Source organism: Hirundo rustica, chromosome 13 (assembly GCF_015227805.2).
Source record: "Hirundo rustica isolate bHirRus1 chromosome 13, bHirRus1.pri.v3, whole genome shotgun sequence".
Lineage (NCBI taxonomy): Eukaryota > Metazoa > Chordata > Aves > Passeriformes > Hirundinidae > Hirundo > Hirundo rustica.
In genome coordinates, this window is record NC_053462.1 from 12,144,965 (window position 1) to 12,159,150 (window position 14,186).

General features: G+C 39.0%; 1 protein-coding gene across 5 annotated transcripts in view; it reads right to left on the reverse strand.

Annotated features, from left to right (window-relative positions):
- Nucleotides 1-1,511: 1,511 nt before the first annotated feature.
- The window catches only part of ZFAND6 (zinc finger AN1-type containing 6), a 36,364-nt gene continuing 23,689 nt past the window's right edge, over nucleotides 1,512-14,186 (reverse strand). For all 5 annotated transcript variants that reach the window (XM_040077047.2, XM_040077045.2, XM_040077046.2 and 2 more), the window contains 5 exons: nucleotides 12,796-12,965; nucleotides 11,628-11,739; nucleotides 9,447-9,547; nucleotides 3,067-3,180; nucleotides 1,512-2,475 (listed from right to left, as the gene is read on the reverse strand). In XM_040077047.2, coding sequence (XP_039932981.1) covers nucleotides 2,327-2,475; nucleotides 3,067-3,180; nucleotides 9,447-9,547; nucleotides 11,628-11,739; nucleotides 12,796-12,946 — 627 coding nt within the window. In that variant the 5' untranslated portion in view covers nucleotides 12,947-12,965 and the 3' untranslated portion in view covers nucleotides 1,512-2,326. The remainder of the gene's footprint in view (nucleotides 2,476-3,066; nucleotides 3,181-9,446; nucleotides 9,548-11,627; nucleotides 11,740-12,795; nucleotides 12,966-14,186) is intronic.

Below are 14,186 nucleotides of genomic sequence, written 5' to 3' on the forward strand. Positions count from 1 at the left end.
AAGCATTTTGCAGCACTGTGAATGTGTTGGTGTTAATTAAAACATTAATCTGTTAATCTCAAACTGATGACACAAAATACAGACTGGAAGTGCAGATCAAGCACCAGGATAAGGCAGGGCCACTGCCAAAGCAAACACAACACACAATTCTCAGGTGTCATGTAAAGGTGGACATCCAATCTAAATGTAAGCTTATACAACAGGACCATAAACACCTCCAATATTAACTCCCAGCCCCCTGCACAAGCCAGGCCATAAGAGGTTTTAGTAAGATGGCTTGGAGAAGGACAGGTGTGGAAGCAGAACTCCCCACTGTCGTTCTTCCTCACCGTGGGCACTGCCAGGTGAGGATCCTACTGTGTAATCAAGAGCCAGAGGAGCAGTTGCTTCAAATCACAAATGTAACAAGTTTTTCCCAGCCTTGTGAAATCTAGGGTGTCTTCTCTGTGCCTGGCCCAGGAGCATCACTGTCAGGTAAAGGCAAACTGGTCAGGAGGGCACATAGAAAAGGACATGCTTAGGAAAAGAAAGACCAGAAATAGGAAAAGAGGAAGGAATTAAAGCAAAAAGGACTAGAGAATAGGGAAGTAGCAGTAGAGGAAAGCAAACAGAAATACCCACCAAAGGTGACACTGCTGCTCTTCCATGCTTTGTGCTGTGTAAGGGGAAGTTTAGCAAATGCTTTGAGGAAATACAGGATCTCTGACCCGTGATAAGGCAGAGCATTACTGAAACTTGCCAGTAAGTTTATTCCTTCCTTCCTTTACTATAAATTCATGTGCTTCGTAGATTGTGGTTAGGCCATTTCTGCAAGCACAAGCTACTTCATTTATTACTTGGTCTTGCAGATTACTTTCTGTAACCACCAGAGAAAGCTCCTTCTGCTGCACAGTTTATATCCTAAATGTAGTGCTTCATCTACTAATTGCCAGCCATAGCTTTTAAAGAGCACTCCAAATTTTAAAGGATGGTGCTAGCTTTGATTAAAAATTTAATGTTTTAAATAAAGCTGTACAATCACATTTGTTTCACAAATACTCCAAAGCAGCAGCAAGTCACTCTGAGATTGCAACTGCAGATCAGGACCATCTGGAGAGGAGTTGGTGCTACTTTATTAGTGTTTCGTTTGGTGATAAGCAGCACTGGCTGAAGTTTCCACGGCACTGTATAAACCACCTTTAAGTTAGGGAGATGACCTGGGCTGAGGCACAGACTTTGATCTTTAGGTCTGGCCCATTGCCACAATGTCACAAATGCCTCCAATTCCTGCACATGAGAGATGTGCTGCACAGGAAGCATGGAGAGCTCTCAGGGCAGAATCAACAGATAAGGTCTGGAAACTGCCATGTCTCTGGTGGTTACAGGTGAAAAGAAAAAAACCCATCAGAATTTAGCTGGCATGGTAGACATGAATAAATACACTTTAAGTAAAGGAACCACCAATGGAAGGTCCCCATTAAAATAAAGCAAGAGAAATCCAACTTACATATGCCAGTGACAGCCACAGGGGCTTGGATTTTTTTAAATTTTATTTAATCAAAGTTAAGACGTGGATAAACATAAATACAGCACAGGTACTTCAGATCATTCTTCATATTTGTGTACAGACAAACTGATGGATGTAATCCCAATGAAAACTGCAGTCAATGAAGTGCATACAGCCTTCCCCCCACACACACAAAAACAAACCCCAATTAAAAAAAAAACAACAAAAAACCCCACACAATCTCAGCACACACTCTCATTACAAATGATTCATACATAAATAGGTAGAGGGTGCAAACAAGCTAATATGCGAACATGTATAACCTCTCGTTAATGGGAAAAAAAAAACCAGAAGCAGCCATAATGATTAAAATACATTCAGTTACTGATAACTAGTTGTGCCATACAAGGCATTATCAATAAAAAAAAAAAAGAAGGAAATTGTGCTGCAGAGAAAAGCTATATACAACAAGAAAATAAACTGCAAAGTTAACGCATGCATGTTTTATCCTGGAAAAGCACAGCCCTCCAATATTTTCTCCATGTTTGTTATAAAAGCCCTCTGCACTCAACTAAAATTAAAATGATCTTAAAGGATAATACTTGTAAAGTTTACTTAAGTCTTCAGCCACAGAAAACTGCAATGAAAATAATGTTCAGAGTCATTTTCAAAACAAAAAAAAAACTAAAACAAAAAAATCTATTCATCTGATGACATGCATGATTAAAAGGTCTAGGCAAGATACACTGCTCTATGTTCCTGATGACTAAGGAAAAAAGCTCAAGTCAATTTAATCTGCAGATGGTCAGAAGATTTTTGTATTCCAGCAGAAGCAGCAGTTCAGATCTTCTGGATCTTTTCCCCAACAACTACAGGATTCTCTTTTCTTATTTTCTCAGCAGCATCAGCTTTGTAATTGTAAGAGCAACTGTGTACATCTGAGTAACGGTGCATTCCACAGTAAACGTTCCCACACCGACATTCGAACCCTGTGGACAGAAACAGCAGCTTAGACATTTCAACATTCTTAATTACACTGGTTTTCTTTAAATCCTGAATGTGTTCACTCACTAGCAATAAATCTCAGTCACCAGTGTCAATCAATCAGCCAAAGAGCCTCTGCTGCAGAAAGCATAAAAATCACAAGTAATACATTTTTAAGTGATTACATCAAGATTTGACTTGACCATTCCTTCTTTTTTCATGACACTCTAGCACAGAACATTCCTAGAGAACTCCTGCTCTTTTGCTATGTTTATGAATCTTCACCCTCCAAAACTCAGGCCCTTTCACTGGACCACTGCAAAGCTGGTTAGTGAATGGCAGCAAGCTATCATCCAGTTCCTTAGCTAAGCAGACTTCCAAAAGGAAGTATTTGGAATTATGAACTTTGCTTTAAGACAGGAGGCTGAAAAACAAAATGATACACGAATGACTAATCTAATAAATCAGCTGAAAGCACCTTTGACTGTTATTTCAAATCAATGTCAAATGACCATGCCCCATTTTCCCTTTAAGATAAAATTTCAAAGAGCCAAAGCCTAAACAAGCCTAAGGAAACTGAAATCAGTATTTCTTACCAGTCAGTCCAACCTTCTTCCTGCACATGAAACAACGATTCTTTTTCTGTTTTGGTTTGTCAAGTGACTTGTCCTGTTCTTCAGGTGTAGGCTCTGCATTCTCTGACACTGAAGCTGACATTAAAAAAGTTAGTAAGAACAGTGGAGAAAAAATATCTGTCTCTCCCCTTTTAAGTCCTACAATAACCTAAAGCCCACGTTTGGGCCAACATTTGGACATTCTGCTGCAGCTTCCATATCTGAAGTACACTCTTCTCTCTGCAGCAACTGGAACTCTCTCCTTCTAAACCTTTGATATAATTTACGAAAGGAACTCACCAAATGCTTGAAAATGCCACAAAAAAACAACCAAAAGAATAGACATTAGGTTTAACAGCAAGATTCAGCACGGTCCGATCTGGGAAGAGGATCCAACAGCCAGGTGTCTGCCCACAGTGTTATCTGCCCAGTTCCCAAATCTGCTTGCAAGAAGCATTCTATGTAATAGGATCAGTTGAGCCAAACCCCCTCTTTCAAAACCTGAATCAACATTATTTTTGCTGAAGACTGCAACATGGAGGCCACGCAAAACACAGTGTTTCAGAACAACCTCTACCACTGTGATGCACACCTAGAAAAAGCCTACACAGGACATAGTCACTACCTGGGGTGAGAAACACCAGCTCAAGAGACCAGGCTTACACTGTCCTGGAGCCCAGAAGGAAGCAGGTAAAAACCCAGTTTTAAAGACATTTCTCCTAAGGCATCTTTCAACCTACTTTAGTGTTCTCTCACATCTAAAAGAAACAGGTTACAGGTTGTGTGGGAGAGCAAAAACAAGTAATAGTAGTATTTGCCTGAGTCAAGTAAAAATAGAAGTTGGCTGGTTTTCCTCAAGTATTTGCACATTCCTTACATTACAAAACAGAAATAGAAACAAAAAACCCAACTTCATTTCAAGAAGGGCAGAGAGCCAACCTCTGCCTACCAGACATAGCTAGACCACAGCAGGACAAGTCTCCAGTGAGTAAGATACACAGAAGCTAGGAGTATTTGCAGCAAAGAACAAAAGCAAGCCCCAGCTGGGAGGAAGGTGGATGGAAGCAGAGCTAGAACCAGTGCTGTAAAGAAGAGAATACAACAGCAAGCTCAGACATTTGTCAGAGAAAAAGCTGTAGGCATCTCTGTGCAGCTGGACGTTTGTTTGTCAGACTGTCAGATGCAGTTCTGTGCTAGCTCTTCACCAGCTGACAGCTCTTCTGCATGACAAATCCAGTGGGGTTTTTCATGTGCTGCTATTCTGATTTTTTTCTTTTTAAAGGAAAGGGCACTCATCACTTTTGCTATGTATCAAAACACTGTACTAAGCAATAGCAAGATACCTGATCACCAGCAAAGACTTTGCCTGAGGAGACAGTATATTCCACAGGTTAATCTAGCAAAGATACTATTATACATGGTCTATTAAATCCTTCCAAGTCACCATCTAGGTTACAAGCAGAGCTTTTCTTTGTCCTGAAATTTATAACAATTCATAGTTTGAAAATAAAAAAAAAAAAAAAAAAAAGGGCATTCAATGGCTTTAAATGGCTGTTAAAGGGCACATTTCTGAGTGGGCATAATATTAAAAGGATTGCAAGGTAAGAAGCAAAATCAGCAAGGACTAAGTACCAGAAGGGATAAGACTTGCACAACTGAACTTTCATAGTTTTACACAAAATAGATATTGCAGTGTTTATTAATTCATTAAGACATATTCACGCTATGAGCCAACACTCTCCAGCTTGCATTTCCTGTTGTAGCAAAATCCAGTTACCTCAATATAAGTTTCACTAAGAGCCTCTGTAACTATTAGCTAAATTTAGAAAAATCTGGCACTCTTCCCTGCGTAACAAGGCTCTTATACACCCTTACATACATTTTCTTTGTGCGTATGGCTCTCACATTAAAAAGGTTTAAAAATATTTAAAAGCTGCTGCTCAGTGTAGAACCAAGTGGGAAGATTCCTCTACTGCACCTCAAGTTCCTTTGTATCTACTGTAGTAACCATAAATTTTAGGTCTCAATTTGCTTTTGAATAGAAGTCAGATTTGGACCAAAATCCTCTATGATAATCACAAATATCCCAACCACTTTAGATAACCAAGTGCCAGTGTTCAGTCTATAAGCTACCTGTGATGACCACAGCAGAACAAAGCCAGGTAAGACGCAATACTGCCCAGCTTGGAGCTTGCAGGAAATATGTTGCAGCCACTCTTGACTGCTGGACTTCACCTTGATTCCAGGATGCTGTTGCTTGCTTTCCCTGAATCAAGTCCTCCCTTCTCCCATCCCTGCCTGCAGCCAAAGAACAGAAGCCTTGGCAGCACCAGTACAAACTGCCAACTAACCCAAAAGGAGTAAGGTATGAACACAGGCATATATATTTCTGGAGTTAACAAGTTGGGCTGGCCACTAGAAGTTCCCCGATTTACAGAACACGTTCCTAGCTAACCAAAACAAGCAGAGCCTGGATTTCCTCCTAAAGGCACCAGCTTTTCCTATTACTTTGCTTGTGCCAACCCCTGCCTGAGCTTTGGTGTGCTCTGACTGACCACAAAAACATGAGAAAATGCACTTCCAGCCTCTGCACCCCTGTAGGCACAACACAGCTCTGTGTGTGCAGCAAGACACCCAACGCCTCACCTGTTCTCTCACTGGATGTTTTACATTCATCACCCTTGCACTACTGGGCAGAGATTTTAAAAGAAAAAGGTTTCTCATTCCTACAGAAAAGCAGGAACAGCTACATTTATTCTTAAGGGCATTTCACTAGGCCTAGGAAGAAGAACCTGTGGAGCTCCAGAGGAGTGAAACATGAATTTAATCCAAAAGACAATATCACTACTTGTGAACATTTTAAACTGACATAATCAACCTAAAATACACTGTTTCAGTGTTAGGAAGTGGCAAATTAAGCAAGAGCACACTCACCCACAGAATTTAGTTATAAATCTTTCTGGTGAGTGTTTCCTCTCTCCCTGGAGCATTCACCCAGTATATCAGGGCATCCTGTATTATTTTATACACTTGTATCATAATCATACTCTATTTGAGTCCCTGGTACTATCACAAAAGTGAGAATTTTCCATCAATTCCTTTCTTGTACTGTCTACTGAGCCAACCCGGATAAAACCCACTGAAATTGAAGCCATTAATTCAACTGCATTCACCTTAGGTTGAATATACCTCCATATAAAATTCTGCAGCAACCTAAATATTTTAATTTCCTAGTTTTTTAAACTTAGTTTGAACTTAACTGTTTTACCTCACTAAAATCCAGATATGCACAAAATCAGGTGACTTCATTCAGAACAGTACATATCTTTTAGACAGTTAATCCAATCTAACTTTGTACTTTGGTTTTTCAAATAATAACCACACCACGTGGCACAAGTGATGGCATTTTGCAATGCTAACAGTACATGCTCCTCTCCAATTCATAACAAGCTTGAAAACCACAGAGGCTGTTTTCATTCTCAGAATGAAAGTTTCCAGCCTCAGAGGGGCTGAGAATCCATCCATTAGTTGGATTCATACTTTTAGCCCCACGTTCCCCAGCTCTACGAGCTCCATAATGTTTGTGGTGGAGTGCCTTCCATGACAAGCTTAGTTTACCTTTAAAATCCTACCTGAACTAGATGCATGAATCCTAACATGGATGGTTTTAACTCCTTTACCCCAAGGAAGTGAAGCACCTCTCTAACTGCTTGCAGGCTTGCCTGGAGGCAGCTCTGTTAATCCTCTGGCTAACAAATCAGGAATCCTGACTGGTTAATCCTAACAGGGTTGAGCAAAAGGCACAATAGCCCAGGAGGTAATTAAAATTACTTGGAGAGATGCTCAGAACAGAGGAAAGCTGCTAGAAAGTCTGGTCTTAATGAGTTTCATTTTAGGTCATCTTTAAAGGTATGTTAAAGGTATTTTAAGAACATTAAAGTTAAAAAAAATCTATTAGTCCCTATCTTAGAGAATCTGGGCTTTGGCACTGTTCCACTTGCATCATCATATAAACACTAGCTCTTAAGTCTACACTTATTAACATATTCTAGAGTTTTCCTCTATTTTTTCTGCAATGCATAAATCCAACAAAGAACAATCAGAATAGCTCTTTGGGAATTTTATCCCTTTGTAGTTTTAGTTTGACTGCAAACAGTAAGGACTGTGTTGCACACAGCTCAATTCTCATTTATCTGTCTGCTTTAGAAAAGTAATAATAGTAATCTAAGAAAGCTTAATTATTCACCCAGTCTTTCATTCAATGTTGCTGTAGCCTGGTAATTTTTGTTATATGGCAAGTTAAGGGGACCTCAGCTGAACACAACACATTAACTTACACCAGCAGCATGGAACAATTTGCCCCAGAACAGACACTCCCACAAAGCAAGATTTTATCAAAATAAATACTGACATTATTTCTCCCATTCTCTGCATTAACAGAAGCACTATTAGATGCACTTCACTCTGGGACCAACTAGCACACTGCTGTGACCTTATCTTTTTCTAAATGCTAGAAACTTAGAAAATGCTAAAAAAACACCACTTGGATTCACATGTTTGTATTATATGCTTGTCAGCAACCTAAAATTCAAATTCCAAAAAAAGAAACTTCAGTATGCACAAATGTGACAGCAATTCAGTGAAATCCCTCTCAGCATCCATTCTAAACTTATTTCCTTCCAAACCAAAATGCTTTAAAACTGGAAACACTACATTCCCTATGATTTTTAGTTAAGGGACAACACAGAAGGAACTCTTAAGGAAATAAGGCTGACCCTGCCAGAGAGTTATAAATAGGGATGGTAATTTAGAACTGCAGCTACATGCTGGTGATGTTCTTAGTTTAGAAACAAGCGTACAAAGAAAAGGACAGAGGACACAGCTGAGTAATCTAAACACCTGATATAAGCTGATCCTTGGAAAACATACTGTAAAACACAAATACACCCCTAAATTCAAAGCTTCTGGTTGAGAAACCTCTTATCTTCTCACAAGGAGAATGAGCTTAAGAGGTGGAGAATTAGTAGCAGTACAGATTTATCCAAATGAGTAAGAGAGAGACATGCCTCTGAAAACTTCCAGGGAAAAGTCTTTTCTCAGGCCCAAGTCACCTCACAGTGCAGGATCAATAAATTAAGTACCCTCTCTGCCTCCCAGTGAAAAGCCAGGTGATGCATTGTCAAAACTGAGACAAAAGCTCTCAGCTCCAGAACACAAGCTTCTTAACAGGCACAAAACTGCATCTCTAGAATGTATCTTTTCAAGAGTTAACATGTTTCTAACAACTGACACATCAAAGGCTAGTAAAAGTGGCAAAAAAAAAAAAGGAATTAAAAGCTTTTCTCCCAAGTTTATTAACCAAGGAGATGGCATTACGCAGCACAGTAGCTGACTAATGACTCATATTCCATCCTACAGAAAGGGACAGGTCAGATTTATCTCAAAAGCAAAACTTTGATAGCAGAGATACAGTCAAAGACCTAATATTTAGAATGTTTAAGTGGAATGACAAGTTGTATCTGTAAAGAACTTAACACTTCTTTGTTTAGACTAGTCCACAGAAAAATAATCCTCCCCACTAAAACCTAAACTGACTCAGCAGAAGGCAGAATACTTACTGACTTACCTTTAAATACCTTTTACAAAGCTTATAGGTTACTGAGTACATTTTGTATACTATCAGACATTTTTTTCATTTCCTAAGAAACATTATTAAATATTTTTTTTATTTTAAGCTCTGAAAGTCTGCACATAGAAAACAAGAAAAAAGTGAAAAGAAACTTCACATTGTACCAGCAAGAAGGATTTTAGGACAATATAGTTAACCCACTCAGACACTGTCCTTCAAGCAAACAGCCTGTGGTTTGGTAATTTTATACTTGATAAAGTAGTACAGAATCTCACACCACTACAGTTCATAGGTGAAAGGTTCTTTTATAGGTGTTTCCTGTTTATAAAAGATACTCACCCTGTTCTTGCAACGGCTATGTCAAACACCCTCTATCACAAATATGCTCATAAACATCTGATGTGCTGTAAATGGTTACTCTGAGAAGTAACAGATACTCAAAACTACTTAGATGTAATAGCCATTGCATAGAGACAGAACAGGATGTTGATTTATGATGTGCATTTCCAACACCAATTAACACACTTGTTTACAGCAGACACATCACCAATTAAACATAAGGTTTCAGTTTTACTTGCTGTTAAAAAACAAACTTCATCCTTATTTTACCTTCTGATTTCACAGAATATTTGGGTTTGAAAATCAGCCATGTCTTGAACTGGAGTGTATTAAGAACAGTCAGAGTTTAAAAAGCATTATTCATAAGTTCTGTCACTGGAAATCAGGCACTAACCTTGCAACCCTTCTGTCTCGGGTACTGTTTTGTCCACAGCCGTACTTTCCGGTTGGGATGATGCTACGGATTCTGTTAAAAGTGACTGACTTGACACAGGGCTGAGGGGCAAAAGAAGAAAGTTATGATTTTTATGATGCATGTCCACATTCTTTTCCTGTAAGAGATACATTAGGGCACCTCCTGATGAAAAGGTATCCCAGAACTTTTCACTCTGAAGTTGTTTCTCTAACCACTTAAAACTGCCACAATCTGAACTGACACAAAAGGTAAACATGTTTTTTAATTCATAGAGAATGCAACAAAACAGTTCCACTATAAAAAGGAAAAAATATTTTGGGTGATTTGGCACACCATCATTCCATACAGAAGCAACAATGCAACATTCAATATGCAAGGATCTTTATAACATAAGTCAGCAAGATAATTGTAGAGGAGATAGTTTCAGTGTTCTGGTGATATGAACAAGAAAATTGCAGCATGTCAATGTTTCCAGTAATAAAGCTGCAGCAGCTGCACAAAGAACCCCTCAGATTTTCAGTGTAAAGTGGTGCAGGCCAAACTCCCCAACCCTTTAACCATACTGCTAAATAACAGCATGGCTGAACACACCAATGAACACCCTGAGCAGCTGAGAGAGAGCAATTCAACACTAGCCATCACTCCCAGCCAAGCTGCTGATCCAGCAGCTCTCCCATGGAACAAGACAGAGCTCAAGTCCCAAGAAAGAGGTAGTACTACCTCATTTGCATTTCTTTTTCTTCCTTTCCACTGAGGATTCACTCTGAAAGCAAAAACCAGATTATCCAGCTGCCCATGAACCAGCACTCCATGGCACGACCAAAGCACTGGAGTTGCAATTTTAGGTCTTGAACTGCCTGTCTGGCCACCTACAGAAAGGCACTGTCAATTAATTTTATCTGTCCTCAGAGTATCATAAGTCTGAGGTATTACCAGAGACTGCTTTTTCTGCTTTTTCTTTTAAAAAAAAGAAACACACCACAAGCAAGTGACACTGATTTTTTTGAAGCACAACTCCAAGAGCAAACATCCACTCATTTCTCCTGCAGCCAGTAATCAAGCCAGTGATCAGTGAGGTACTACTTCTCTTTCATGGTTTTATTGAAGTTGTGAGAGAACAAAGGCAAGGCACTGTAATTGGTTCACATCTGTGCATTGACCTGGATGAACTTTTTTTTCTGCACACACCAGAAGAGTTGTTTCAGGGTAAGATATGTATTTTCTATCCCAACTAGAAACCTCAGAATGGAAAGACTAAATATAGCATCAATCATGGCACCTAGCTCTCAGTTCATATGTAGGATCCAAGCAGGAGATAACACCTCCTATAAAAAGCTAGGGAGCAAAAAACAGTCTGAGCAGAATAAGTCAGCAGTAAGTGATGAAACTGCCCTCAGCCTGTGTTCTACTACATTAATTTTTTTCATGAAAAGTTGAAATGAGTATTACTGCAAGTTTAGCTTCTATAGGATATAACACACTAACACTTTTCACTCAAAAAATTTCCAAAGCACTTAAGTTGCTGTTGGTTGTGTCACTCTAAACTGAAATGGAGCCACTAAATATAAACAAATATTTAGCTTTTACAAATGGAGAACACTTAGTAAGTCTGAGTGATTTACAAGAGAACATTATGTATCCTTGAATAATCCAGATGGAAATTACTTGTTTAATAAGAGATCAGTTCAGGAGCACAACTTGTACTAAGACTCCTGTCTTTACCCTGTTCTAGTACTCTCAACTCCTTGCAAAGCAAGGCTTGTTAACACATTATCATACATTTATTTATGAGAGCTCTAGTAAACAGCTCCCTGCCATTTTACAAAATCCTCAAATTTCTAGGACGAAAAGAGTTCTTTGGTAAGTGTACAACTGCAAGTTGTAGAAGCAGAACAGCCAGACAAATCTCTGCAGAACAGAAGCTGACACCTTATATTTGAGGCTAAATTCTAAAGGCAAATTTCCATTTGAATGCAAGATAAAGCACAGAGATCTGCTAGCATTCACTCTGAGATCCCATGCTTTAAAGTTAGCACTGAAATCTTACACCTCTTCCTAATCCTGGTTCCAGCATTTAATTATGCAGGATCAGCACACTTCATTTAATCATTTTGACACAGATTTTTCTGTAAAAACACGGAGCAGACCGAAGCACCTTACCTTGGCTGCATAGATGGAGTCGATGTAGAATCTAAAGTGGACTGAGTTTCCTGGGCACTGCCCTCTGTGCACGGGACCGGTAAGGACTCGGTGATACTACTGACAGAGGCTGCTGCAAGACACACCCAGGGAAAATGTGTTATGCTACTTCCCGGGATTACAGAAGTTACACATTTATTCTTCGATCCTGAAAACACCAGTCGGGAAAGTAAATCTCTGCCTAGACCACAATGAAATGTAATTTTACAAAAAAATAATTTGGCTGTATTTTGATCTCGTTCCAGCCCCAGGCCCCCTGAACTTACACTGCAGAAAATTGTGAAGCTAGAGTTTTAAAACAGTTACTATTTTTTGCTAATTAAAGCATCTATGAGCAGCTTTCACAGCATGAACTGCTGTACTCTGACATGAGAAGGTGGTGTCTTGTTCAAAAAAACAAGACAGATCTGTGAGGACGGCAGTATAGCATCCTAATGCCAATTCCAGATGCATTTTGAAGGTGTAGAACCCAGATCCCCAGATTTCAATAGAAACTGTTGCTTCAGTTTAAAAGGAAAGGCAACAGTACACAGGGTGCTGGGCCAAAAAGAACAGAAAGTATGTGAAGTTAAAGAGAAACTATTATTACCTTTTCCTAACCTGGAAATGAAACTCGAGATAGTTTTAGTAAGGAGGTAATATAAGAGCAGATCTTTATCTGAAGGCCTTCAGGGGCAGTTTTGGAAAGATGTACACAAAAGCCCCTGAAGGCTTTCAAAAGGAAAAGGCATCACTATCAAGTGTTTACAGATTAATCCCTCAGCATGAGGCCACAGAGATGAAATACCTGTACTTAAAATGCTTTTCACAAGCATTCACCAAGCTCAATCCTATCTCCATCAGTAAATTCAGCAAAAATATGTCGGTGCAGTGTTTTTTCTGCATTTTTATAATTTCAAATCAGAAACACTCGAAGGCAAAAGGAATTAGTGAGAGTCTACTTCTGAGCAGATTAGTGGCAGCACAATTACATTATAAGCATTCCATCCAAGCTCATTCCACAAGGTGAGGTGCTGGAATGAAATGGTTTGCACTAATGCTCCAACAATCAGTATCTGGACATGGCCAGGAAGCTGCTGCCCTCTGTGCCAGGCTGAGCTGTTGACACACACGTGTTGGGGTTACTTACCAGGAGGGCTAATTCTACCATTACTGTTCTGCCTTTGAAGGTGTTCTTTGTAGCACACTGAACACATGCCATTTGTGCGAGGATTCCCGTAAAATCCGCAGCCAGTGGAACAAAGCATAGGCACTTGGCTACGGTTAGTTTCTTGAGCCATTCTCCCTTCTTCTATAAACCTGAAATTGATACACACAACCCCGTATTTAGAGGCCCGAGAAAACCCTTCTTTTACAGCTGACATTTGAAAATCTGCAATTTCCTACAGCTCAGCAAAAAGGCCTTCCAGAAAAAATGCCTTGTGGGTAACGTGGTGCCCTTTCCCAAAAAGTCTATAAAGTCTGCCCAATAACACAAATACAGTTATATGTAGGCTTTGCATGACACACCCTCCCAGCCCCACCAATTTATTTCCAATATATACCCCACAAAGAAAAGTCATTTGAGCAAATATTGGAAGTATTACTGCTTCTGGCAGTTAGGTAAGGGGTGTAGGGGAAGGGAACACTTATGCTGAAACCTGAACACTTGACACTGTGCATGAGAACTGTAAAATCAGAGACAAGCATGATAACACAGGCTTACTTTGCTGCATAGTAATTATAATTAACGACAGTCACATGAATTCACATGTCACTGTTTAGTCACTGTGTCATTAGTGAAAGACGACAACTGTTTACCACAAACCCCATATTATGATTTTTCACACACTAAGAGAAAATCACCTGTACACTTAAAAAATATTAGACCACGTACACAACCTCCTATTTATAAATCCTGTGTGCAAATGTAATAAAAATGAGAAGTAAGAGATATATGATTCAAGAGGTATGTATGAGTTGCTGTATTATTTAACATCCTTAAATCTGGTTTTCATAAAAGCTGTATCCGTTTTTTCCCCCCGGCTTGTATTAATCAAGTTTACAGATATTTGCAAGGTAATACGAGAAAATTACAACAAATGATAATTTCCATCAGTGTTCTGAGGCTCCTAACTATTACCAAGTGGTCTAACTTGCAAATCATTTTTCACATGTCATTTAATGGGATAAAATTAATTTTCCATTTTTCCCCCCTCCACAAATATACAATGACACTTTTTTTTTTACTAATTTTGAAAGAAAAAACAGCTTCTCATTAAGAAGCTAGGTATATCAAGGTATCAATTACTTATATTTAATTCAAGATCAACTTAGGTCTGTCATTTCCTAGTTAAAAAGTAAGCTGAAGCATAGGTAATTTTAATTCTTGCAAGTCAAGCCAAAGATAAGCAATATTACTGGGAAAATAAAATCAATCTTGCAAGTAACATCAGTATACATTTCCAACAAAAAGAAAAAAATCCAGAGGGAAAGAGGTTTCAAGATACTTGAATACTTCACCAATTGCCATGTTGCAAA